General features: G+C 39.2%; 2 protein-coding genes across 7 annotated transcripts in view; one reads left to right on the top strand and one right to left on the bottom strand.

Moving 5' to 3' along the window:
* The window catches only part of ACSL5 (acyl-CoA synthetase long chain family member 5), a 53,174-nt gene extending 50,803 nt beyond the window's left edge, over window positions 1-2,371 (top strand). For all 3 annotated transcript variants that reach the window (XM_019646673.1, XM_019646674.1, XM_019646672.1), the window contains exons 20-22: window positions 523-594; window positions 1,185-1,331; window positions 2,084-2,371. In XM_019646673.1, coding sequence (XP_019502218.1) covers window positions 523-594; window positions 1,185-1,325 — 213 coding nt within the window. In that variant the 3' untranslated portion in view covers window positions 1,326-1,331; window positions 2,084-2,371. The remainder of the gene's footprint in view (window positions 1-522; window positions 595-1,184; window positions 1,332-2,083) is intronic.
* Window positions 2,372-6,560: 4,189 nt separating this feature from the next.
* On the bottom strand, window positions 6,561-21,665 carry ZDHHC6 (zDHHC palmitoyltransferase 6). 4 transcript variants are annotated; one of them, XM_019646687.1, is made up of 11 exons: window positions 21,511-21,665; window positions 19,969-20,449; window positions 18,568-18,659; window positions 17,447-17,606; window positions 16,038-16,199; window positions 14,319-14,372; window positions 10,283-10,450; window positions 9,248-9,289; window positions 8,440-8,585; window positions 8,303-8,349; window positions 6,561-7,174 (listed from the first exon to the last, which is right to left on the bottom strand). In XM_019646687.1, exons 2-11 carry the CDS (start codon window positions 20,233-20,235, stop codon window positions 7,071-7,073), a joined length of 1,242 nt encoding a protein of 413 aa, XP_019502232.1. In that variant the 5' UTR covers window positions 20,236-20,449; window positions 21,511-21,665; the 3' UTR covers window positions 6,561-7,070. The 4 variants fall into 4 exon arrangements, with proteins under 4 accessions (XP_019502232.1, XP_019502231.1, XP_019502230.1 ...); XM_019646686.1 differs by having other exon boundaries at window positions 21,467-21,665; XM_019646685.1 differs by having other exon boundaries at window positions 21,404-21,665.
* Window positions 21,666-21,718: the final 53 nt, after the last annotated feature.

Raw genomic sequence — 21,718 nt, forward strand, 5'->3', positions numbered from 1 at the left:
AATCCTGTCCCTCACAACAATTTAAAAATTATTCGAGAGCCATAAATATATTTTTACATAATCACCATTATGTGAATAATGTCCTTTAAAATTTTTATAAATGAAACTATGATAGTTTTATTTTCATTTTCAATTTTACTTCAGAGCCACATGTATGTACCCAAAGAGCCGCATGTGGTTTGTGAGCCACAGTTTGCTGACCCCTGGACTAGAGGATAGGAGGGGAGTTTAAAAACAACAATGAACCCTATTCTTTTTATAGTAATATGTTTTTGTGGGAAAAGAAATTGAAAAATAGAAAATTTTAAAATGCCATTTAGAGAAAACCCCTTTAACATTTAGATTTGGCTTTTTTTCTCTTTTTTTTCTTTGAGCATTATTAGGCATAAAATGTGATTGTACGTACTCCTATATCCTGCTTATATCCCAATGATCTTTTGTAGGAATTTTGAGTAGTTCATGCTTAGCCTTTCATTTAGGCTTTCAAACAGCCATGCTGTAAGCCATGTTTCATATTCTTAGGTTGTAAAAGAAGCCATTTTAGAAGACTTGTTGAAAATTGGGAAAGAAGGCGGCCTTAAATCCTTTGAACAGGTATGTACTACTCATGTCATCCTCATCTCTCAAGTCATACTAGAAAGTTTTAAAGTTTGCATTTATAATGGGGTTTAAATGTAGTTTCCAAGGAAGTAGTTTTAGATTTTGTACCATGAACCTATTAACTACAAATGGCAGTGACCTTTTATAGTTGTATAGACCTTTTTCACTGTTCATTATCCATTCTCCCTTCCCCCTACTCATTTCTTTTCCAAATTACAAGTGTGTGAGAACAGGCACGTGTTACTGTTCTCTTTCTCATCACTTCATCTACCCCACTTTTTTTTTTGTCCATTTTTAAAAATTTTTATTATGAAATACACATTTTTTAGAATTAGTTTCAGCTGTACAACACAGTGCAATAGTTATACTTTTATTCACTTATAGTTGACATACAATATTATACAACATCAGCTTCAGGTGTACAGTGCAGTGATCAAGCCTCTTCCCCATCCATGTTGCACTTTTATAAGGTGAAACAATCTGTAAGGTTCTTCATGTAGCACTTAGAGGGCTCTACAGAAAAATCCAAATCACTAATAAACACGTGTGTGTGTGTGTGTGTGTGTGTCCATCTTCTCTTCTAGGTCAAAAGCATCTATCTTCATACAGAGCAATTTTCCATTGAAAATGGGCTCTTGACACCAACATTGAAAGCCAAGCGGGTAGAGCTTTCCAAGTACTTCCAGACCCAAATCAGCAGCCTGTATGAGAATATCAAGGAGTAGGCTAAGGTACTTATGGCTGAAAGGGGCTCAGGGCTAGTCTGCCTTGTGAGAATATGGATTAAAAACTGATCTTATGTTCATTTTTTTACTTTTCTCCTGTCTGTTGTTCTACCTACTAAATTATAAAACCATAGCTTTGGGGCTTTTAAAAATAATATTGAGAGACTTATAATGTGAAAGCTTAGCCCTAAATTAAATACAAGTAAATTTTGTCTTTCCCATCTTAAATGTTGCGGACATTTAGGTTTTCAGGCTACTTTTATCAACGTACCTTTATTCAAGGCCCATGTATATTCTTTGTCATTTCCTCATGATCTCCAGTCTGCATAAGTGATCACTGGTTCATGAGCCAAAGTGACCCTTTGTGACTTTTTCCTTGTTTTCTAGTAAAACCTAACTTGTCGACAGTCCCAGCACTTAGCCCTTCCAGTGTTCAAGTTACAAGACCTTTAAGTTCTGAAAAGCTGTTTATAATTCACGCTTTCTAACTACTCCACAAAACCATTAAAACTTTAAATCAAGTTTTACTCTATGACTACTATTAATCGTATCTGTGAGACAAATTTCTTTGATGTACTTCTGTGTATACTAAAGTCCGAGTACAGAAGAAAAGTTTGCTCCTACTGAAAGCTTCCTAGACTCTCTAGTTTCTCTGACTTGGGAGAATTAAAAATTGGGCCTATGACATGTTGCCCAAAAAGGATATTCTTGAAGCGTTATCTACAGTAATATCTGGTGACTAAATCTGTTCCCTACAGTTTGCTACGGAGCTGGAAGCTGTGCAGGAAGGAGTTGAAAGTTATGTCAAGTGCACTTTCCAGTAAATGAGGCGAGCACTCAGTAAAAACCTCTGGAATATTTTTGGGAACAAAGGCCCATGGAGAAGCCTGACGCCTGCACAACAGACTTATCTTCTGGGAAGCAACCAACTGAGGTTGTCTCCCACGAACTCCAGTTCCTGCTGTAGCTTACCCCCAGACAACACGTGTTGCTTCCACTTGTAAATGTAAAGTCTTTAAAATAATAAACTATTGCAGATACCTACATTGTGGTGCATGTTAACTCAGGGACCAGGATGAGAGTCAGCCTTAGACAAGGACCACTTAATAATCAGGTAAGCTAGTGGCTCTCAAACTTAGCTGCACACTAGAATTATCTGGGAGTTTAAACAGGTCCTAACACGGAGAGGATCCAAAACGGCGAAGTAGATAAATGTTCCGCTTGCCTCACCCCGTGAACATATCAAAATTACAACTAAATTATAGGACAATCAACCTAGAGAATCATCTGAAATCTAGCAGAACATAAGTTTTGTAACTAAGGATCTAGAGAAGCCACAAAGATGCTGGTAGGAGGGGCGGAGATGAGAAACGGGCAGCCCCGAAGCTCCGTGTGGCGGATGAAAATTGGGAGGGATATCTCAGCCACAGAGGTTCCCCACGGAGGAGCAAGGGTCAGCCCCACACCAGCTTCCTCAGCCTGGAGTACTGGTTCCGAGACGAGTAGCCCTCACAACTTCTGACTGTGAAAAACTGAGGATTCTGACCATCTGGGTGGGATGGAAGGCTTTGAGAAACCCAGACATCCTCTTAGACGGCCCGTGCAGACTCACTCGCTCGCAGGCACTTACCTTAGGCTCCAGTGGAGGGGCAGTGACTTGGAGGGGGCCTCAGAGACATATGCGGAGCAGAACTGTGTGTGGCTTTGCGGTGTGGGCTGGAAGATTGTCACCATTTTCAGTGTGTGGGGTCTTCTTCATGTGCAGCCGGCAGGCAGGCGCCATCTTTCCTGTGCGGAGCTCTCCCCACACCCCTGGCCAAACCTGAATCTGATTGGCCAGGTGAATCTCGCTGCTCTACTTGGTGACTCACTAAGACCCTGACACACCCAGCTGCACACAAGGCTTTATTGATGGCTGAACCTTTTGGGAGCCGGCAGGTGGCAAGTGGCAGGCAGCAGGCCTCGGTGTGTCCTGGCGTTTTGCAGAGCTACTCCAGACCCAGCACTGGTGGCAGATGTCCTCGGTTTGAAGCAGGGCCTCTTCCATGTGCCTCCAGGTCCAGCACAGCCATTGACCAACTGTGGATCGCTTTGTAGCTCCTACCAGGTAGTCCCTGGCTAGTCACAGGCAGTGGCTGACCTGGGCCTGCACCAGAGCTGCCCCCAAGGGGCCCCAGAACCAACATACTTGGAGGTTGGCTTCAGTCCACAGCAGAGCACCGCTCACTTAGCCCCACAAGTGGCATACACAGAGGGTGGTCTCAACAGGCACCAGAACCTGCTAGGGGGAAACCCACTCCATGTGGTAGGCCCCCCCACACAGCAGCCGATAAGCTGTGGACGTGGCCAAATTCCACAGCCAGTCAGCCTGAGGGTCAGTCCCATCCACTGATGTGCCAATAGCAATCAAGGCTCAGATATAACAGGAGAGCACACACAAACCACACAAGATACACTCCTGGAGCACCCAGTGCAGTGACCAGGGAGACTGTGACACTGGGCTCCACGGGACACCTACTATATAAGGCTACCCGGCAAGACTGGGAGACATAACAGATTTATCTAATACATAGAAACAAACACAGAGAGGCAGTTAAAATGAGGACACAAAGATATGCATCTCAAATGAAAAAACAGGATAAAACTCCAGAAAAAGAAACTAAATGAAATGGAGGCAAGCAACCTACCAGAGACAGAGTTCAAAACACTGGTTATAAGGATGCTCAGGGAAGTTAGTGAGAACTTCAACAAAGAGACAGCAAGCATAAAAAAGGGCATAGAAACCACAGAAAAGAACCAGTCAGAAATGAAGAATACAATAACTGAAATGAAGAATTCACTAGAAGGACTAGATGGAGCAGAGGATCAAATCAACAATTTGGAAGACAAGGTAGCAGAAAATACCCAATTGGAACAGTAAAAAGAAGAAAAGAATTTTTTAAAAGTGAGGATAGTTTGAGACCTCTGGGACAATATCAAGCATAACAACATTCACATCATAGGGGTGCCAGAAAGAGAAGAAAGAAAGCAGGGAATTGAGAAGCTATTTGAAGAAATAATGACTGAAAACTTTCCTAACCTGGTGAAGGAAACACACATACAAGTCTAGGAAGCGCAGAGAGTCCCAAACAAGATGAACCCAAACAGGCCCACACCAAGACACATTATAATTAAAATGGCAAAGGTTAAAGACAAAGAGCAAATCCTAAAAGCAGCAAGAGAAAGGCAACCAGTAACTTATAAGACTGTCAGCTGAGTTCTCAACAGAAACTTTGTTGGCCAGAAAAGACTAGCACAAAATATTCAATGTGATGAAAACCAAGGGCCTACAACCAAGATGACTCTACCTAGCAAAGGTATCATTTAAAATCGAAGGACAGATAAAGAGCTTCCCAGATAAGAAAAAGCTAAAGTTCATCACCATCAAACCATTATTACAAGGAATGTTAGAGGGACTTAAGAAGGGGGGGGGGATAAAAAATATGAATAAAATGGCAATAATTACATATCTATTAATTACATATCTATTAACAATTACTTTCAATGTAAATAGATTAAATGTTCCAATCAAAAGACACAGGACAGCTGAATGGATAAGAAAACAAGACCCTTACATATGCTGCCTACAAGAGACTCACTTCAGATTGAAAGACACACACAGTCAGAAAGTAAATGGATAGAAAAAGTTATTTCATGAAAATTGAAGTGGAAAAAAAAAAAAAAAAGCTGGGTAGCAATACTTACACCAGACAAAACAGACTTTAAAACAAAGGCTATAAGAAGAGACAAAGAAGGACCCAGTAATTCCACTTCTGGGTATTTACTGAAGAAACCCAAAACTCTTATTTCGAGAGCACATGTGCATCCACATGTTCATTGTAGCATTGTTTACAATGGCCAAGATGTGGAGGCAGCCTGGTGTCCATCGATGGGTAAATAGATAAAGATAAGGTGGTACATATACACAATGGTACACTGCTGGGCCTTGAAAGAGAATGGGTTCTCACCATCTGTAGTGGCATGGATGGACCTGGAGGGTGTTGTGCTGAGTGGAGTGTAAGGCAAAGACAGATGCAATGTGATTTCGCTTATATGTGGAATCTAGAGAACAAAATAAACAAACAAAACAGAAACATTCAAAGATACAGAGAACATTTTGATGGTTGCCAGATAGGAGGGGGGTTAAGGGAGTGGATGAAAAAGGGGAAGGGATTAAGAAGTACAAATTAGTTGTTACAAAGTAGTTATGGGGATGTAAAGCATAGGGAATATAGTCAATAATATGGTAATAACTATGTATAGTGCCAGGTGAGTACTAATCGGGGGACCACTTCTTAAATTATACAAATGTCTAACCACTATGCTGTACACCTGAAATTAATATAAAATAATATTGAATGTTAACTGTAATTGAAAAATGAAAAAAGGCGGGGGTGGGGAGGGGGGTGAACGGGAAATAAGAGGTTCAAATTCCCAGGTATAAAACAAGTAAGCCATGGGGATGTAACGTACAGCATGGAATATAGTCAATAATATTGTGATAGCATACTATGGTATCAGTTGGTTGTTGGACTTATGGTGATCACTTCTTCAGGTATATAAATGTTGGACAAGTATGGTGAACACCTAAAACTAATATAATGTTGTATTTAGCTATATTTTAATAAAAATCTTTTAAAAAAGTCAAAAATGAAGCAAATACTTCATTTTGCTTATAATCAAATAAATAAAAACTTAAAAAAAACCAACGATCCTAACACCTGGGTGTCACCCCAGGGACTCTGATTGAAATGGAGGAAGGTGCAGCCTGGGCACTGAATTTTTAAAAGGTCCCCAGGTGATTCTAGTATGCAACTAAGTTCGATAGCTGCTGAAGGAAACTAGTCCATTGAAAGGACCAGGCCTTCTTATCCCACAGCTGTGAATAACATACCAGCTGAGCCCAAACTCCAATTGAGCCCGCTTCATATTCCTTCTCCTTTATGACCTGCCACTTGCATAAGCTTCAGGTTTTGAGAGAGTCAAGTGTTCACAAGCAGTTTGATATCACTAGGTTGAAAGTCTCCTAGAATGCTGTGCTCTCATCTCAATATGCCATTAATGGGGTTTACTCATTGAGGCAAATATGTCTGCCTGAAGACTCATGGTTAAAGACCCCAATTTTTCACAAGGTAGTAGAGCAGACTTCCCATAAGGAACTAAGACATCAAAAAGAAAGATGCTTTAAGTAAGAACTATAATTTATAGAGAACATCCATTGACCTTTATTTGACTTGACAAAATCAGCATTAAAAGACAGATAACAAAATCCGAGCTTATATTGAACCTGACAAATTAAGTTCTATAGTATCTAGAATAGTACATAAGAAAATTAACTGAGGGCGAAAGGGGATAAAAGCATCACACGCAGATACTCCTGGCAGAGGGGGGACTATATTTGCAGGTGAGGTCCATATTGTGCAGCACATAAAAAAAATCCTAGGGAAAACGCAATTGACTTACTTGGGTGAAGTGTTTCTCTTTTTGGGGAGAGGAAGAGGCGGCCATGAGGGGCAGGGATTCAAAGGCAGTGCAGAATGGCTTCTCCATTTCAAAATGGTCACAAAAATATTTAGATCATGGCACTAGGGCACCTTTGAGGAAAAGACCTTAACCAGAGTAGGCTCATTGCATAATTTTTTAGTAATAATGTACAATTTTCAAGTAATGGAGCGGACTTAAACAATAATTGTATTTTAATAGTGGCTATCTATTTTTCTTCTCGCCCTCTGGGGCTTGATCTGTCTCAGCATCACAGGGACACTTTTCCACGCAGTTTCTAGGGAACCATCCTCTTATTCTTGAAACACCTGAGGGAGAAATTGATGTGAAATAGTCAGATATACTGCAACAATATTACTGAGACCCTAAGTCCTAGTACTTCAAGTTAATAAGCTTTTAGACTTTATAGTCCCTCCCCACCTTTTTACCTTCTTTTATAAGCACAATTTGAGGGGGGAAAATAAGGTTTTTAACTGCTCCTAACAAGCTAGAAAACAGGTATTTCCCAAATCCCATTATCTGAGAAAGGAGCTAATGTAGTTTACAAGAGCTGCTAAGTGGAATTGGGGGAACTTTTCAATATGGATATTCACTTTCACGTGTGGGATTGTGAAAGGTGTGTTTGGCACACTGTCACACTCCATCTGTTCCAGGGAACTATCTTCTTGTAGCCTTTGTGAATTTCCTTTTTTAGACTTTTTCTAACATGTAAATTTCTATATAAGGTTGCCTAAGCTGTCATATGGGGTTAATTTAAGATTAACCCCAGGGTTGTTCAAACAGCATCCTGGGTTAATCTTTACTTTAAAAAGGAACAGTTCTATTGTGTGAGTGTAAAAAATATATCATCCTGGTACAGGATGTTGAGAGTGGGAGAAGCAGTTTATGTGGTGTGGATTGGAGGATGAGAAGAAGGTATTTCCCACTCAATTTTGCTGCGAGCCTAAAACTGCTATAAAAAAAAGACACAAAGTTTCAATCTGTTGGTTTTTATAACAACTTAATAGGCATGTTCAAAGGGGAAACCACAGTATAGGGGCTTAGTGCACAGGCTCTGGAGCCAGGCTGCTGGGGTTGGAGCCTTGGCTCTACCTGGTTTTACTGTGGCCTTAGGTGAGTTTCTCAGCCTGTTTCAGTTCCTGCACCAATAAAATGTAAATGATAATACCTGCCTCAGAGGGCTGTTGGGGGCTTATAATAACACCACGAGTGAAGCTTAGTTAAGCATGAGCTCCCGTGTCAGCCAATATTAAACAGACCTGACAAATACAAGTGGAGAAATAACGCACAGAGCATCTTTTAGCTGTTGAATGATGTGTCTTTGTGGTGAGTTCCCCTAATGCATGTGATATGTGACTGTTCATAAGTTATTCCTGTAAAATTTGGAATTACTTCTAGTAGTCTTGTCCTTTAAATATCCCTCTCCATTTTCATACCTTCTATAAAGGAATCATCAAGAATTTTGTCTCCATACAACCAGTATCTGAAAGAGTTAAAAGATTAAAGTTATTTTTTTTAGAATAGATGCCAATTTTGTCATGAAAGAAGAAATTCAGTGCTTTCTCTCACTTACCGTAGCCCTCTCGTGGCTAGAATGAATTCCCCTTTGTGTAGCTGTATGCGAGGCTCTTCAGTGCAGGGGGTTGTAAAGAAGGTTTTGATTCCTTTATTCAAAGGACAGCAGGCACCACTATAATCGTCTATTACTTTATACCGAACCTGTCATTAGGGATCAGGAGAACAATTTAACATTTACCCATATCTGAGGTTTTTAAGTTCGAAACTCAATTGTTAAAGGTAAATCCAAAAGGTCAGGTGACAAGACTTTCCCTCCCAGTTTCCTCATAGGAGGCAATTGATGTTTCTAGTTCTTCAAGGCTTTTCTTACCCTTCATTTCAAGCACATAGCTAATAATTAAATTCTAGAGCAGTGGTGTCCAATAGACCTTTCTGCAGTGATGGAAATGTTCTATATTTGTGCCAGCCAATGTGGTAGCCCCTAGCCACACGTAGCTACTGAGCACTTCTAATGGGCTAGAATAACCACAGAGCTGAATTTTCAATTTAATTTTAATTAATTTAAATTTAAATAGCTATCATATCGTGCAGCACAATTGTCATACTAACAAACTATATTAGGGAAAATTATTTTTCTGTTGGCAATATAAATTGACTAAATTTCCTCCAAACCTCCCATCCAAACTATTTAAATAAAAACAAAAGTGAATTGCATTAAATTTCAATAAAAGTTTTAAGAAATGTTACTTAATAAAAGCCAACATTTGGCTTCTACTCAAAGGCAATTTTAAAAACTACATAGAACTATAGAGCCTGACCAAAAAAACAAAAGAAATTCGTATCATTGCAAAAGAATTACTTACACTTCTCACTCTTTTATCTGCTTTTTGTTTCAACTGTTCTATCTGTTTGGGAGGTAGAAAAAGAAAAAGTCTATTATCTCAGTGCTGAAATATAGCCTTCCCTCGTCTGCTGTATCAGAGTAACATGACAAACCCCAATTCTCCAGCATTTCAACCTGCCGACAATGTTTTAGCATGGAAAGAAGGCTCTAGGGCTAAACAGGGGCTGAAGCAGGGCTCTCCTAGGATTGTCTCATTTCTTCGTCTGTGCACATTCAGAGCCCTCCTGTGACCTTGGACCAGGGCGATGTGCTCTCTGCCCGCACGGAGCTTCCAGGCTGGTGCCTAAGGTGCAGAGGACACAGAGGTCCACTGATTCTTTAGAGACATGGTCCACAGACTGCAAAACTCACCAAAGCAAGCCTTGGCTAAGAGTCATCTTACGGCTCACTTTTCTCCGCTTATTCAGCAACAATGTATTAAATGGTACTCAATTAGATATAGTTGGGGAAATAAAGAAAACCTATGGTGTCTCCTAGAATCTTTCAAGTTAAAGATACAAGAATTACATAAAAGGATGAGACCTCATGTGCTGCCATACAGTAGTATATGATTAAGTGCCAAATGCAGATATATCTAGAGTGCAGAAGTTAGACTTCCAGGAAGAGGTGGGACTGAAACCAGTCTTGATAATTTCTGAGAGTAGGTCAGATGAGAGAGGGAAAACAGTGTGGGCAAAGTTAGGTAGGTGGAATGTAGACTACGCTGATTGGAAAAAATGGTTCCTGTTTGCAAGAAGTTGGAAGGTAGTTTTAGGCCAGATTTTATAAAGCTATGTTAAGGTAGCAGGACTTTATCTCACAGATATGGAGAGTTAAATAAAGATTTAAATAAAAGGAGAGACATGGTACAAGGACTGCTTTAGGTTGTTAACTTAGATTCATTTTGCCACCTACTGAAGAAAATATTTTATTACTTATTTTACCATAAAATGTCATCTGAGTTAAGGGGAAGTAAGTGAGGCAGAAAGATGACTATTTGAACAAAAATACTCACTGTTAAGCTATACGGATCACAGTCTTCTCTTACTGGCCAATCAAGTCCATCTCCTTCAGGGACCCCGGACCATGTAAATACTTGTTTAAAGTTCTTCCATTGACTTCCCATATCATAGGGAAAAACAAAGACTTCATCTAGTTGATAATACTGAATTCGATCTTTAGCCTGTAAGTAACAAGGATACAAGATGGCAGATGCCTTAAGTGGCTTTTAGTAGTATAACTATTGAGAACATTTATTCCTCAAATTTGTATCATTCCTAAAAATACGTCCTCCTTGTTGTGATGGTAGTGCACACAGAAAAGCTAAATAAATTTATGACACTGCAGGGAGAACTTGACACACAGCACCAACCTCACATGATATGAGAACATTCAGAAAATGTCTGACAGGGCTTGTTTAGGAAGAAGCATTCAAAAGTGCTTATTGGAATAGTAACTTTATTCCATATATAAAAAATCCTCAATGCTGCTGTTGTTCAGCAGAACAAAAGAATCCAGGTGCAAAGAGATGTTGATTAACAGATTTAAGAGGAAGCAAGGGTTTACTCAGAATGGAAGGAACTGTTTTGTGGGGTGCGCTAGAATGCAGCGGTTGCATCCTGGGTGGCAGCGACACCTGTGGAATAGCCACTAAAGGTATAACAGGGGAGTCATCATTTTATGAAAATTTTTTTAAAGCTAGAAGGTATGTGCAGGGTATCAACTTTCAGTTTTTTTATACCATTACACATGTACATATACTTACTTATATATGTATTTATACATACATTTTATACATATATATAAATATTCAGGCTGCATAAATTATATTCTAGGCATTTAAATTGTTAGTTTTAACTTGAGATAAACTGGCTTAGAATTTCTTAAGTTTCACTGATACCTAGTGGTATAAAGATACATTACTTATTTCTACAAGTATACAAGCCCAGTTGATATTTGTTGTATAAATTTTAGTGTCTGGTAATTTTGATAAATCATCTATAAACTTAATATGATCATTTATTTAAATATTTTACTCAGCAACAAAGCACCAGTTTTAAAATAACTCTTAAGGTTTAGCATGGCACTTTATAAAGAGCTTTGGTCATCACCAAAAATATTAATATCATGTCAATATATTATGCTAACTAGAAATGATACTTTGAAATATTAACAAAGGACAGGATTTTAAGGAAAAGCTTTGTACAGTTACTTATAAAGTGATATTGATGTTAATTAAATTCAAAGAATTACCAAGCTGTAAAATGTATGAATCTACTGACTTATATAAAGCCATCCCCACCCAGATAGAAAAGGATCATTTCTTTTTCCTTTTTTTTTTTAAATTTACTGGAGAGTGTTTTTCCAGGACCTATCAGCTCCAAGTCAAGTAGTTGTTTCAATCCAGTTGTGGAGGGCACAGCTCAGTGGCCCACATGGGGACTGAACCAGCAACCCTGGTGTTATGAGCACTGCGCTCTAACCAACTGAGCTAACTGGCTACCCCTCTTTTCCCTTTTTTATAAACAAAAGCTTCAGAGTCTTCAAAATGGATAAGAATCTCAGACAACAGAGATTTAGGCTACCAGGAAAATGTGGTAAGGATGAGAGTAGCTTACAAAAATGACTAAGGCATGCCTAAGAAGCACTCAATGAAGTTGGCTGCGGGAAGTGGGGGTGGGGAGAGCATTCCTATCAATAGTGTGTGTTACAAGGGTGACAAAAGTGTGCAACAGGCACTATGGGAAAAGGCAACAAAAGTACTTAACTTTGTCTTGTCTAGAGAGAGTCAAGGAAGTTTCCTTAGAAGGAATGACACCTACACTAATTCTTGAGGGACACGAAATCAGGCAAAGACATAGGGGGAGGAGAGTTCTAGGCAGAAGGAACATGTGGAAAGATACAGAGCATAAGATGTACAAACAATGAGTTACTTGGTATTAGTCGGTATCAAGTGTGAGATGGGGTGGGAAAAGCATTTGAGAAGCAGATAAGGGAAGACATGAAAGGGTTTATTATGTATAAGCTATGGATCTTGGACTTAAACCTGCATATCAGTGGTTCTCAAAGTAAGCTTTGCACCTTTCCTTGAGGTTCGACAAAGTCATTATAATACTGCTGACACCTTAATCAGGAATCAAAAGAGTGGCACTCTCCTCCCTAACAAAGAAAAGTTTTACTCAAGAATGTCACCGATGAAGCAATACAAATTATTATTTTTATTAAATTTCAACCCTCAAGTAAATGTCCTGTTAATATTCTGTTGTGGAAAAATGGGAAGTACACATAAAGCATGCCAAAGTGGTTATCTCAAGAAAAGCGCCTGTTTGAGTTGTGAGATAACACAAGCTGTATAGTCAGCCAGCTTTTATCGTGTAATGCTACTTCTTTCTGAAAGAATGAGTAATGTAACAGGCAAACTAAAGTTATCCAAATTCTCAAAAAAGGAACCAAGTCAGGCTGTTACTTCAATGTAAACAACTGAGCATTAAACAATTGAGCAATGTAAACAACTTAATTAAAAAATTAAGGTTCTCAAGTGAAAATTAGAATTTTGGAAAATTTGTATCTACCACTATGAGCTTGACGCTTCCCAATATTTAAAGCTTTTTCCCATAAAATTGGTAATAATATGAATGAATGTATCAACATTTGGAAAATCTGCCTAATCCTGTAGACCAGTATTTTCCAAATGACTAAATACCTGATGTCCTAAAGTCATGAATGGGTGAAAGATTATCTAAAAGGCCTATTAAAATACTCCACCCTTTTCTACCTACTTATTTGTGTGAGGCTGGATTTTCTTCATGTACTTCAATTAAAGCAATGTATCTCAACAGATTGCAGAAGTGAGAATCCAACTGTCTTCTGTTAAGTCAGATATTAGAGATTTGTAAAAATATAAAACATGCCACTTTTCTCCTTATTTTTTTATTTTGGAAAATATAATTTTTCAAAAATATGCTAACTTTATTAACAAATAATGGGCTTATTGTTTTAAAATGAATACATCTTCAAAAGTTTTCTCAGAAAATACAGCAAATATCAATAGATGTGACATTCATTAACAAAATCTCTTTAGTGTCCTTAACAATCTTTAAGAATGTAAAAGGGTCCTGAGACCAAAACGTTGGAGAACTGTAGCTATAAATTGTACAAACTGGCTTTCAGGGGCTAAATATGTCCTATGAGTGTGTTTTGGTTTTTTTTGGCCCACAAAGAGTTTTTGTTTGCTTTTAATTCGAACTGCTTGCTAACATTTAAAAATGGAAAGGAGATGTCATAGAAATCCAGTTCTCTTACTTTTCTTTTTTTAAATTGGGGGATTGGGGGAGGGGAACAGTGTTGGGGAAATGGGGAGGGGTCCAGCCAAGTTGTTGTTCTTCAGTCTTAGTTGTGGAGGGCGCCAGTTCTCTTACTTTTCTTGGGGAAAAAAAAAAAAAATGAGATGCTCTCACAACGCTGAGTATTCCCCTGGGGCAACACTCAGCTCTGGTACACAGGCTGGCTCCACTCACCTAGGCTGCCTGCTGGGCCCCTGCAGCCATCTGCGTTTATACCCCTGTTACAGTGATGAGCAACTGTGAGGCTCTAAGAGTTATAAACAGGAAGCGGGGTAGTCAGATTTACTTTCTATACTAGAATCGCAACAGACAGGGTGAGGTATGTATTGGAGGTTGTGAGGTCTGTGGCAAGCTAAATGCTATAAGCCCCAGCTGATGTCTAAGCACGAAGAAAAACCTGATGGCACCTCGGTAGGACAGAAGTTACTTTCCAAATGGGTTATGTTCTCCTCTAGTCTGAAAGAGAATGGCCCAATGGTTTAATGTGGCCTCTTCAGCAACTCAGGGTGTATGAGAAGCATATTTCTGTGGGAGTTATATTAAACCAGGAATGAATCAAAATGTCTCCTACATTAACCTTTAATGTGGCATGCAAATGGCTTAAGAAAGCCATTTAGTAGTCAAGTTTTCGCTTCCGGACTTTTAAGAATTAAAATGGTCTATTAGTCAGTACTTGATTGATATTGAGGAAACCAGTATTAAATTTACCTTTTCTTCAATCCATGATTCAATAGAAGTTTTGTTTCTGAGAATTATTTTCATCTGAAAATGAAATAGTAAAATTTTGTAATAGTTCAGATTTCAGATTATCTTCAGATAATAATTTCAGCAGATAATTTCAGATTATCACCTTCATACTAACACTAATGAGAGAGTTTTTATTGCTCCATTCCATAGATGAAGATAGCAGGTTAATAAAGAGTACTTAACGCAGTGTGTGGTGCATCTGACTCTAAAGGCCTTATTCTGAACCACTGACTGCATTGCACCACCTCTCTGTAAATTAATTACATTAATTCATAAGCAAACCCAAATCTATTATTTTAATAAAAATTCATGTTCTAGGTAGCATCTGCTGACTAAGGCTTTCAGAGTATGAATAAAACATCGACATAATCTACTCAATCAGTATCAGTACTTAAGCATATTTTGCTATTAAAATCTCATCACTATTTTTAATTAAACTTAAATTTATAATTAATCTCTTTATTATAAATAACATGACTCATTTCAGTCAACATATATTCTGCTTGCCTTAAAAACTGAATATATTGTCTGAATTATATGATTCAATTTTTCTACATATAACTAATTCCACTTATATGTTTTTACACCACAGGATTTTAGTTTATTTCTAATATGATTCTTAATTGTAGGCATTGGAAAAAATAATCAGAGAATTTGATCCCAGGCTAGTAGAAAACACAAAGTACAACCAAAACTAGCTTATTTTAAACTAAGAGTTCAAAAAGGGTTGGGTGATGCATCAGGGCTGTCAAGCCCAGCATTTCTCATTCTATAACAGCTCTGCGTTTCCTTAAGTCTGGCTGTGTCTTCACAGAGACAGCGCGGCACAGTAAAAACCATCATGGACTACAAGTCCTCATCATAGTCTAAGGGTCTAGCACAATACCTGGCCCACAGTGGGCCTTTACTAGATGAATAAACTAATTATGTGAATGACATGGGTCAAAAGAACTGTTCCGTGATCCCTTCAGGGCCACATCCTTCTCTGTGTTCTCACAGCACCTGTACATAAATCTATGATAGACAGAGAATCCTGTAATTGTTCACTGTTTATTACTAATTGTGAGTTCCCTCAGGGCAGGACCCTTTTCATTTTCATTACTGTAGTTGAGCAGAGTAATTCATCACAGAGTAGGCATTAAATAACACCTATATCACAGGGTTGTCGATGAGATTAAATGAGCTAACAACATGTAAAGTGCCTAAAACAGTGTCTTGCACATGGTAAGTGCTCAATAAATGTTAGTTGTATTATTATGACAATGATTAAATATATACTATCATAAAATAATAATGATTACTGAATACACAAATGGGTGATCTTGGGTAAGTCACTTAAGCTTTCTGTGACTCAATTACTCATCCAAAAGGAAGGGAAAATAATACCTCTTTTGGGGTTGATGTGCAGATCACAAGAGACTAAATGTAAGAGCTTTCTCAACTGTAAAGTGCTATATACCATTTTTAAAAATTAGATCAATTAACCTAGAAATTCTGGGAAAGTAACTCCAAAATTATGACTAGTCCGGAGAAGATTAGCTTAGTTACCTACATGTAATAAGTAACAATAATTTCCATTTCATAGTGCACACATACATAAATGCAGCCTTTATCTCTTTCTTATTACAAGTAGCCCCAATAACTTGACAACTTTTAGCTAGATGTAACCGAGGAACTTACCTGGGTGAAAAACAACATCCCAACGGCTATGGTTGTTCCTAAAGCTAGTCCCAAGGCAAACAAGGTGGCAGCAAACGCAGCTAGTCCAAATGGAATAACTGGAAGAGGGTCTCTCCGGGCTGCACTCATATCAATCTTTACCGTGTTCCACCCAAAGGAGAGCTATAAAACAACAACACACACTCAAAACATTGGTTGTCATAGATGGTCAGGCTCTACTATAATGTTTAAAACAACGTGATCAAAACGATCAACAAATGATCATTTGAAACTGTGGCCACAGCAATCATAGCTGCTTCCAGGGAATTCTGTAGCTTGAACCTACTGATTGATACGCATGGTATCATTCTTAGTTATTCTCGAATGTTACATTTTTTTATTATTTCTTCATGAACTGTTAGGCATACCCCAAACATTAACATGCATTTACAAAACACTAATCTAAATGAACCAATTCAGACACCAATTTAAGTTGTAACTATGTCTCCCATTCTCTTGCTTTTCCATTTTCACAATAATCTTCCATTGCAACAAATATAGCTTATTCGATTGTTTCTTCCTTCATGTTCCACAACCAGAGGTTAAAAACTGGAAAAATGCAGGCCCAATATGGCCTGCAGATATGTACTGCAGGGCATGCAAAATGTTTTAAAATATTCAGTTAGGTGCCAACACTTAAAAAATCAACAGATTTCATATTTTAAAGATCCAGATTTTCATATTTTTTTCCTTGAAAAATTGGAAGACCTAGCATCACTGGGTTGGACTCTCAAACATCAAAAACTGGCTGAAGCTGAATATGGGCTGTCCCTTCTCTGAAGGGCATGTGCTCTCCAGTGTGCCCCAGTTCCATCAGGCCTGTGTCCCTCATTTACTTTCCAGGCCTTCATAGGGACTTGAATTTGTGACCCCTGAACTTTATCTCATGACTACTTACTCATGAATCAACTCATCTGTTGCAGGATATTTTAGGATATGGAATTGCTCCATGAGCCACTTTCCAGGGCACTAGAATTAGACATAAACCAAAGAACTATAATTTGTCACCTGAACTGGGTGGAAACAGAAAGCCCTCGTGTTGTCTTTTTCTTGTTCATTTTTTCCCCCTGTAATTATTCTTACCACAGCTACCAAGTTTGAAATCTAGTAAATTAAATATACAGTACTAACCTAATTATCAACTTCAACTAGAGCTAGGAAGGTGAGTTTCTAGAACAAAATAATTTTTCCTCATCTTAAAATTAAGTTTTAATGTTTTCTTTTGTTTTTAAAGAATCCATGTAGAGGTAAGGCAAAGTTCGTTTCCCCACCTAAATCACAGAAAGCATATTTCCGGAAGAGGCTTCTTAAATAATCTTGGTAACTACTACTTAACCTGGCATGAATGATTTTAAAACATTTTCACTTACCCGGTTATAAAGCTGTGTATACATAGTCATAACAAAAATGAAGGCAGCGTGAATACAACCCAGGGGTGCTAAAAGGAGAAAGAGTGTGAACGAAGCATGATTTTGGTAACCGCAACAGTTGTTGATCCAAGGACAGTGATGGTCCATCTTCATCACACACCTAACAAGAAAAGTTTATATGAATCATGAGGCAGAAAATCCTGTCTACTCTGAATAACTCTGGTGTTCAAATAGGAACCCAGCATGTCCATGAGTCACAGAGGAATACTTCATGGAACAGAAAGAAAAACCTTGATGAGTTTTTAAACAACTCAGAACAGTGGCTTCTTTTAAATTCTAAACAGCACAAGAAAGGGCAGTCTTTGTATCAGCTTCTGAGGAAAAGATGTCTGCTACTTGTGAGTTTGTTTGAAGGAGTCAGGAGGCCCACAGAGAGGCTCATTATAAAGAAATGAGCATGGTTCCTGGTTTTCCTCTGGCTCTGAAATGCAGTGACTGAAGTGGAATACATTAGAGACTCAGCGAAGTCACGTCTAAATCTCCACTGGGGTTGATGGGACCTAGCAGGCGCCTGTAACTTCCTTCCTTCCTGTCCTCATCCTTTAAATGCAGTCTCTGAGCTAAGCCAGCAACTAGGAACTACAGGATGTGGTGTAATAAGTGCAGTCGCACTGGGCTTCCTTCCCTTGTTGCTAGCAGAACATTTCCTGACCTCAGACCAACTTTATATGCTTCCAGTTCCCCTGAACCTCAATATTCTCATTAGAAATTTCTTATTCATTAGTGGATATAGCTGTTCATTTTAAAAAGTTCTAGCTTAGTTCCTTTTTCATAGTGACTCCGTTTCCTTTCCATTAAGGTTTTTATATTAAACACTTATGATAATAGGCACTTGGATTCATTTACTAGATTTGTATAAAGTGTAAATGTTAGTCAACTAAATAATGGAAAAAGCAGCTCTTCTAAAATGGAGATTATGGACACTTAAGTATTTTGACAATATTTTCTATAAAGTAGTCACAATGCAGAAAATAAAACTAGGATTGATGTGGCAGAAAGAACCACAAAAGGCCACTCGTCAAGTGGATCAGTCCCCGATGAATGAAACTGACAAACAGTACCTGTTACACTTTCGGCAGTGATGTGACCGTGGCGCCTTGTACCCTTGGCAGACTTTACAGTATTGGAGGTACATGCTATCCTGAGAATTTTCCTTGGCAGCAAAATGTAAACAAAAATAAATCAGATAACTGACCCTAAGAAATAACAAGCTTATGAATAAATGCTTTTCTATGGTTTGATGTCCTGCTAGGGCAATGGGGGTAGAAATGGAATCTTAGCTTGCATTTCCAGCCCTTTGATTTGAGCTAAAGTATTTTTAAATAACAAATTTCTGTTAACAGCAGCAGCACTCTCCCAATTACTGAGAAGTCATTTTTAATTTCTTTTTTATGTGCTCCACCCAAATCCATTGGCACTGAGTATAGCTGGTTCTACTTATCCAAAATCTTAGTAAAAAGGGAATTTAGAAACAAAGTAGCTGACAACTTTAGGGTGGGGATTCAAATATCAGAGCTAATCCTCTTAACAACATTCCCATAATACAACTCTACGTCAGAGCTCTGCTTAAAAACCTCTAATAACTCCCTATGGTCTAACAATTTCTCATGTATGTGAGACATTCCACAATCTGCTTTTGTTTCAGGTTTCTCTGCACTACACAATCTGGCTATTGTTTCTGAAGACACTCTCCCCCCATTTTCTCAACTTGAAACGCCTTCTTCCCCATCTTCTGTGGGGATTTCCACTCCTCCCTTAGGTCCCCAGCAGAAAATGATCACTTCCTTCTAGCTTCAACAGCACTCACCACATCTACCCTATAGTTTAGCCATCTGCACAAGTGCCTTGCCAAGATCTTCCAGAACATGAATTGTGTCTTACCCATTTCTGCACCCACTTCATATAGGACACTAGAGCTTCTCCAATTTTAATATACCTAAGAATCATTTGGGGATTTTATTAAATGCAGATTCCGATTCAGTAGGAATGGAGCCCAAGATTCTGTATTTCTACCAAACTACCAAACGACATCCCCCAACAATACAAAAATTCATAAGCATAAACTTTTTAACAAATTTTAAGAAGCTATAAGTTGATTCATACTGTTGTCCTTCCCAATTTTCACTGCAATGTTTGAAAAAATTTATGATTTAAGCGAGGTGTATGAGAGGCAGTGTTTCTTAAACTTATGACTGTGGACTCAACCCCCCTCCATTTAAAAAATTTTTTTTTAATGCAAGACAAGTATTCAGTTAAATTGCTTTGGGAAATACTAATTTAGATCAATGTTTTCAAACAGGTATGAAATAAATTATTTGAGCTTTAAATGATCATGATTAGAATAATATGCTTAGCCTCTACCAAAGCAAAAAGTAGTTTGACATTATTAGTTAGAAGACAAAGCAAAAACGAAATACATGATTATCATTAGAGTTCATCATCTGAAGGGATCTTTTTCTTACCGGTTTCCACCCGAGAGGGACAAAGCCAGGACCAACAAACATGGCATTAAAGTAATTATAAAGAATCATGACAGTCCAGTTGATCAACATGATGAAATTCACGCTCCCTCCCGTTGTATGTAAGGGCCAATACCACAGCACAGAGTCGATCATGGCCATCGCAGAACATATTGCTATAACACCAAGGGCTATAACAGGACCCCAGTGACACAGTCTCTTTAATTCCTGGAGATTTTCAAACTTGATAACTGAGCAGAATGTGCCCATTTTGGTGAGGAAGCATGCCTTCCTATCTTTAAAGAATTACAGGTTTCTTTTTCCTGTGCACACATTTCCATGTGCCACGAGTCCACGTGTGTTCCTGAATTGTCATGCCTTCAAGTTGTGTGCTGTTAATGCAGATTATGCCATTTTCACTGTCACACACTCAGAGCTCTTTATCTCAACTAGGAGAATCCAGTGCCTTGGTGTGAAACCCAAGCTACGGAAAACGAAATGAGAAAGTTCAGTAAAAAGTGTTATTATCTACTATATTTAACTCCAATAACCACCTGAACAAAAAGCATCTCACAAATGCACAACCATGAGATGAGGATCTGGTCAAATGCCAAACAGAGCTATTTTTATCTTCTCCAAAATAAGGCTCAAGTCTAAATGGCATGTAAACTGAATACATGATTGTCAGGGGACTGATTGATTGCCCAACGTTTAGTGAATGGTTTGAGGAGACAGCAAGAATTGGGGAACTGGGAAGCAGGTTCATCTAATCATCTCCTTCTTCCTAGCAAAGAAATTGGCTTGGAGGGGCTCAGTGATTAGACCAAGGTCACAGTTAACAGCTGAACCCAGCATAGAAACCAAGTCACCAAACTCCCTTTGCAGAGTTCTAAACTACCTCCTACCGAGTTTCGAATTAAGTTTTATGAGCCAAACATGGTCTACACCATTTGCCTGCGGGGGCCCCCAAAACGCCAACAGGAGGGTCTCTTTGGGCAAAAAGGTAAGGAAACAAGAGAGAGAAAGCAAAGACAGAGTGCAAAAAGGAGGGAGGAGGCAGGAGGTGTGTGTGGGAAAGAACATTAATAAGTATATTGAAGAGGGTGAAAAGCAGAGGAAGTGCTTCCTGGAGCGAGGGGCGGGGAGGACAGGAGGGCGAGCGACGGGCAGATATGGAGAAGGGTATTTCTGATGGGACTGCAGTGAATCAGGGGAAGAAGATGTGAGGTATAAGGCACTCAAGACTTCCACGCTTCACATGCCGCTGCCTTGTGCCTCAGTTTCCCGCCCGTGTCATGGAGTACAGCGCTTAGAAATCCTCCCTCAGAGGGACATCCTGGTAAGCGTGGTTGGTCCCAAAGAACTGGAGATTCTGGCCTCACTTGGGTGGGGTGAAGACCACCAAATTCATGGCTACATCCCCAGCCTTGACTCCCACCTCAGTTCTGGCCCTTGGTGCCCGCTCCTCGGCCATCGCATTTCCGGGGCAGCCTGGGCTCACCCGGAACAGGTTTTCTCCTTTTCGGGTAACTTCATCATGGGTACCTCAATCCAGCGCGAGCAGAAAGCAAATCCTGGTAGCTAGAGGCTGGAGTGTGGAATCCGCAACGCCCGGCCGGCGCCTCCGCCAGCGCTCTCGCAGTCGCGCTCCCGCTCAGGCCCGGTGCGCAGGCTCCGTGGGGGCCACTTCCGGGAGACCAGCCGCATCAAACTTCCCTTCCGAAGCCGGCTACTGCGCCTGGAGCTCGGGGAG

This window comes from Hipposideros armiger, unplaced genomic scaffold (genome assembly GCF_001890085.2).
Source record: "Hipposideros armiger isolate ML-2016 unplaced genomic scaffold, ASM189008v1 scaffold_105, whole genome shotgun sequence".
In the NCBI taxonomy this organism is placed as follows: Eukaryota; Metazoa; Chordata; class Mammalia; order Chiroptera; family Hipposideridae; genus Hipposideros; species Hipposideros armiger.

Excerpts from the sequence above, each read along its gene's own strand:
- ZDHHC6 (XM_019646687.1), bottom strand. The coding sequence starts at position 20,235 with ATGGGCACATTCTGCTCAGTTATCAAGTTTGAAAATCTCCAGGAATTA. Across the intron at positions 8,586-9,247 it reads CAGATAAAAGAGTGAGAAGT|GTTCGGTATAAAGTAATAGA; the intron begins GTAAGTAATTCT and ends CCCTAATGACAG. Across the intron at positions 8,350-8,439 it reads CTAGCCACGAGAGGGCTACG|ATACTGGTTGTATGGAGACA; the intron begins GTAAGTGAGAGA and ends TAACTCTTTCAG.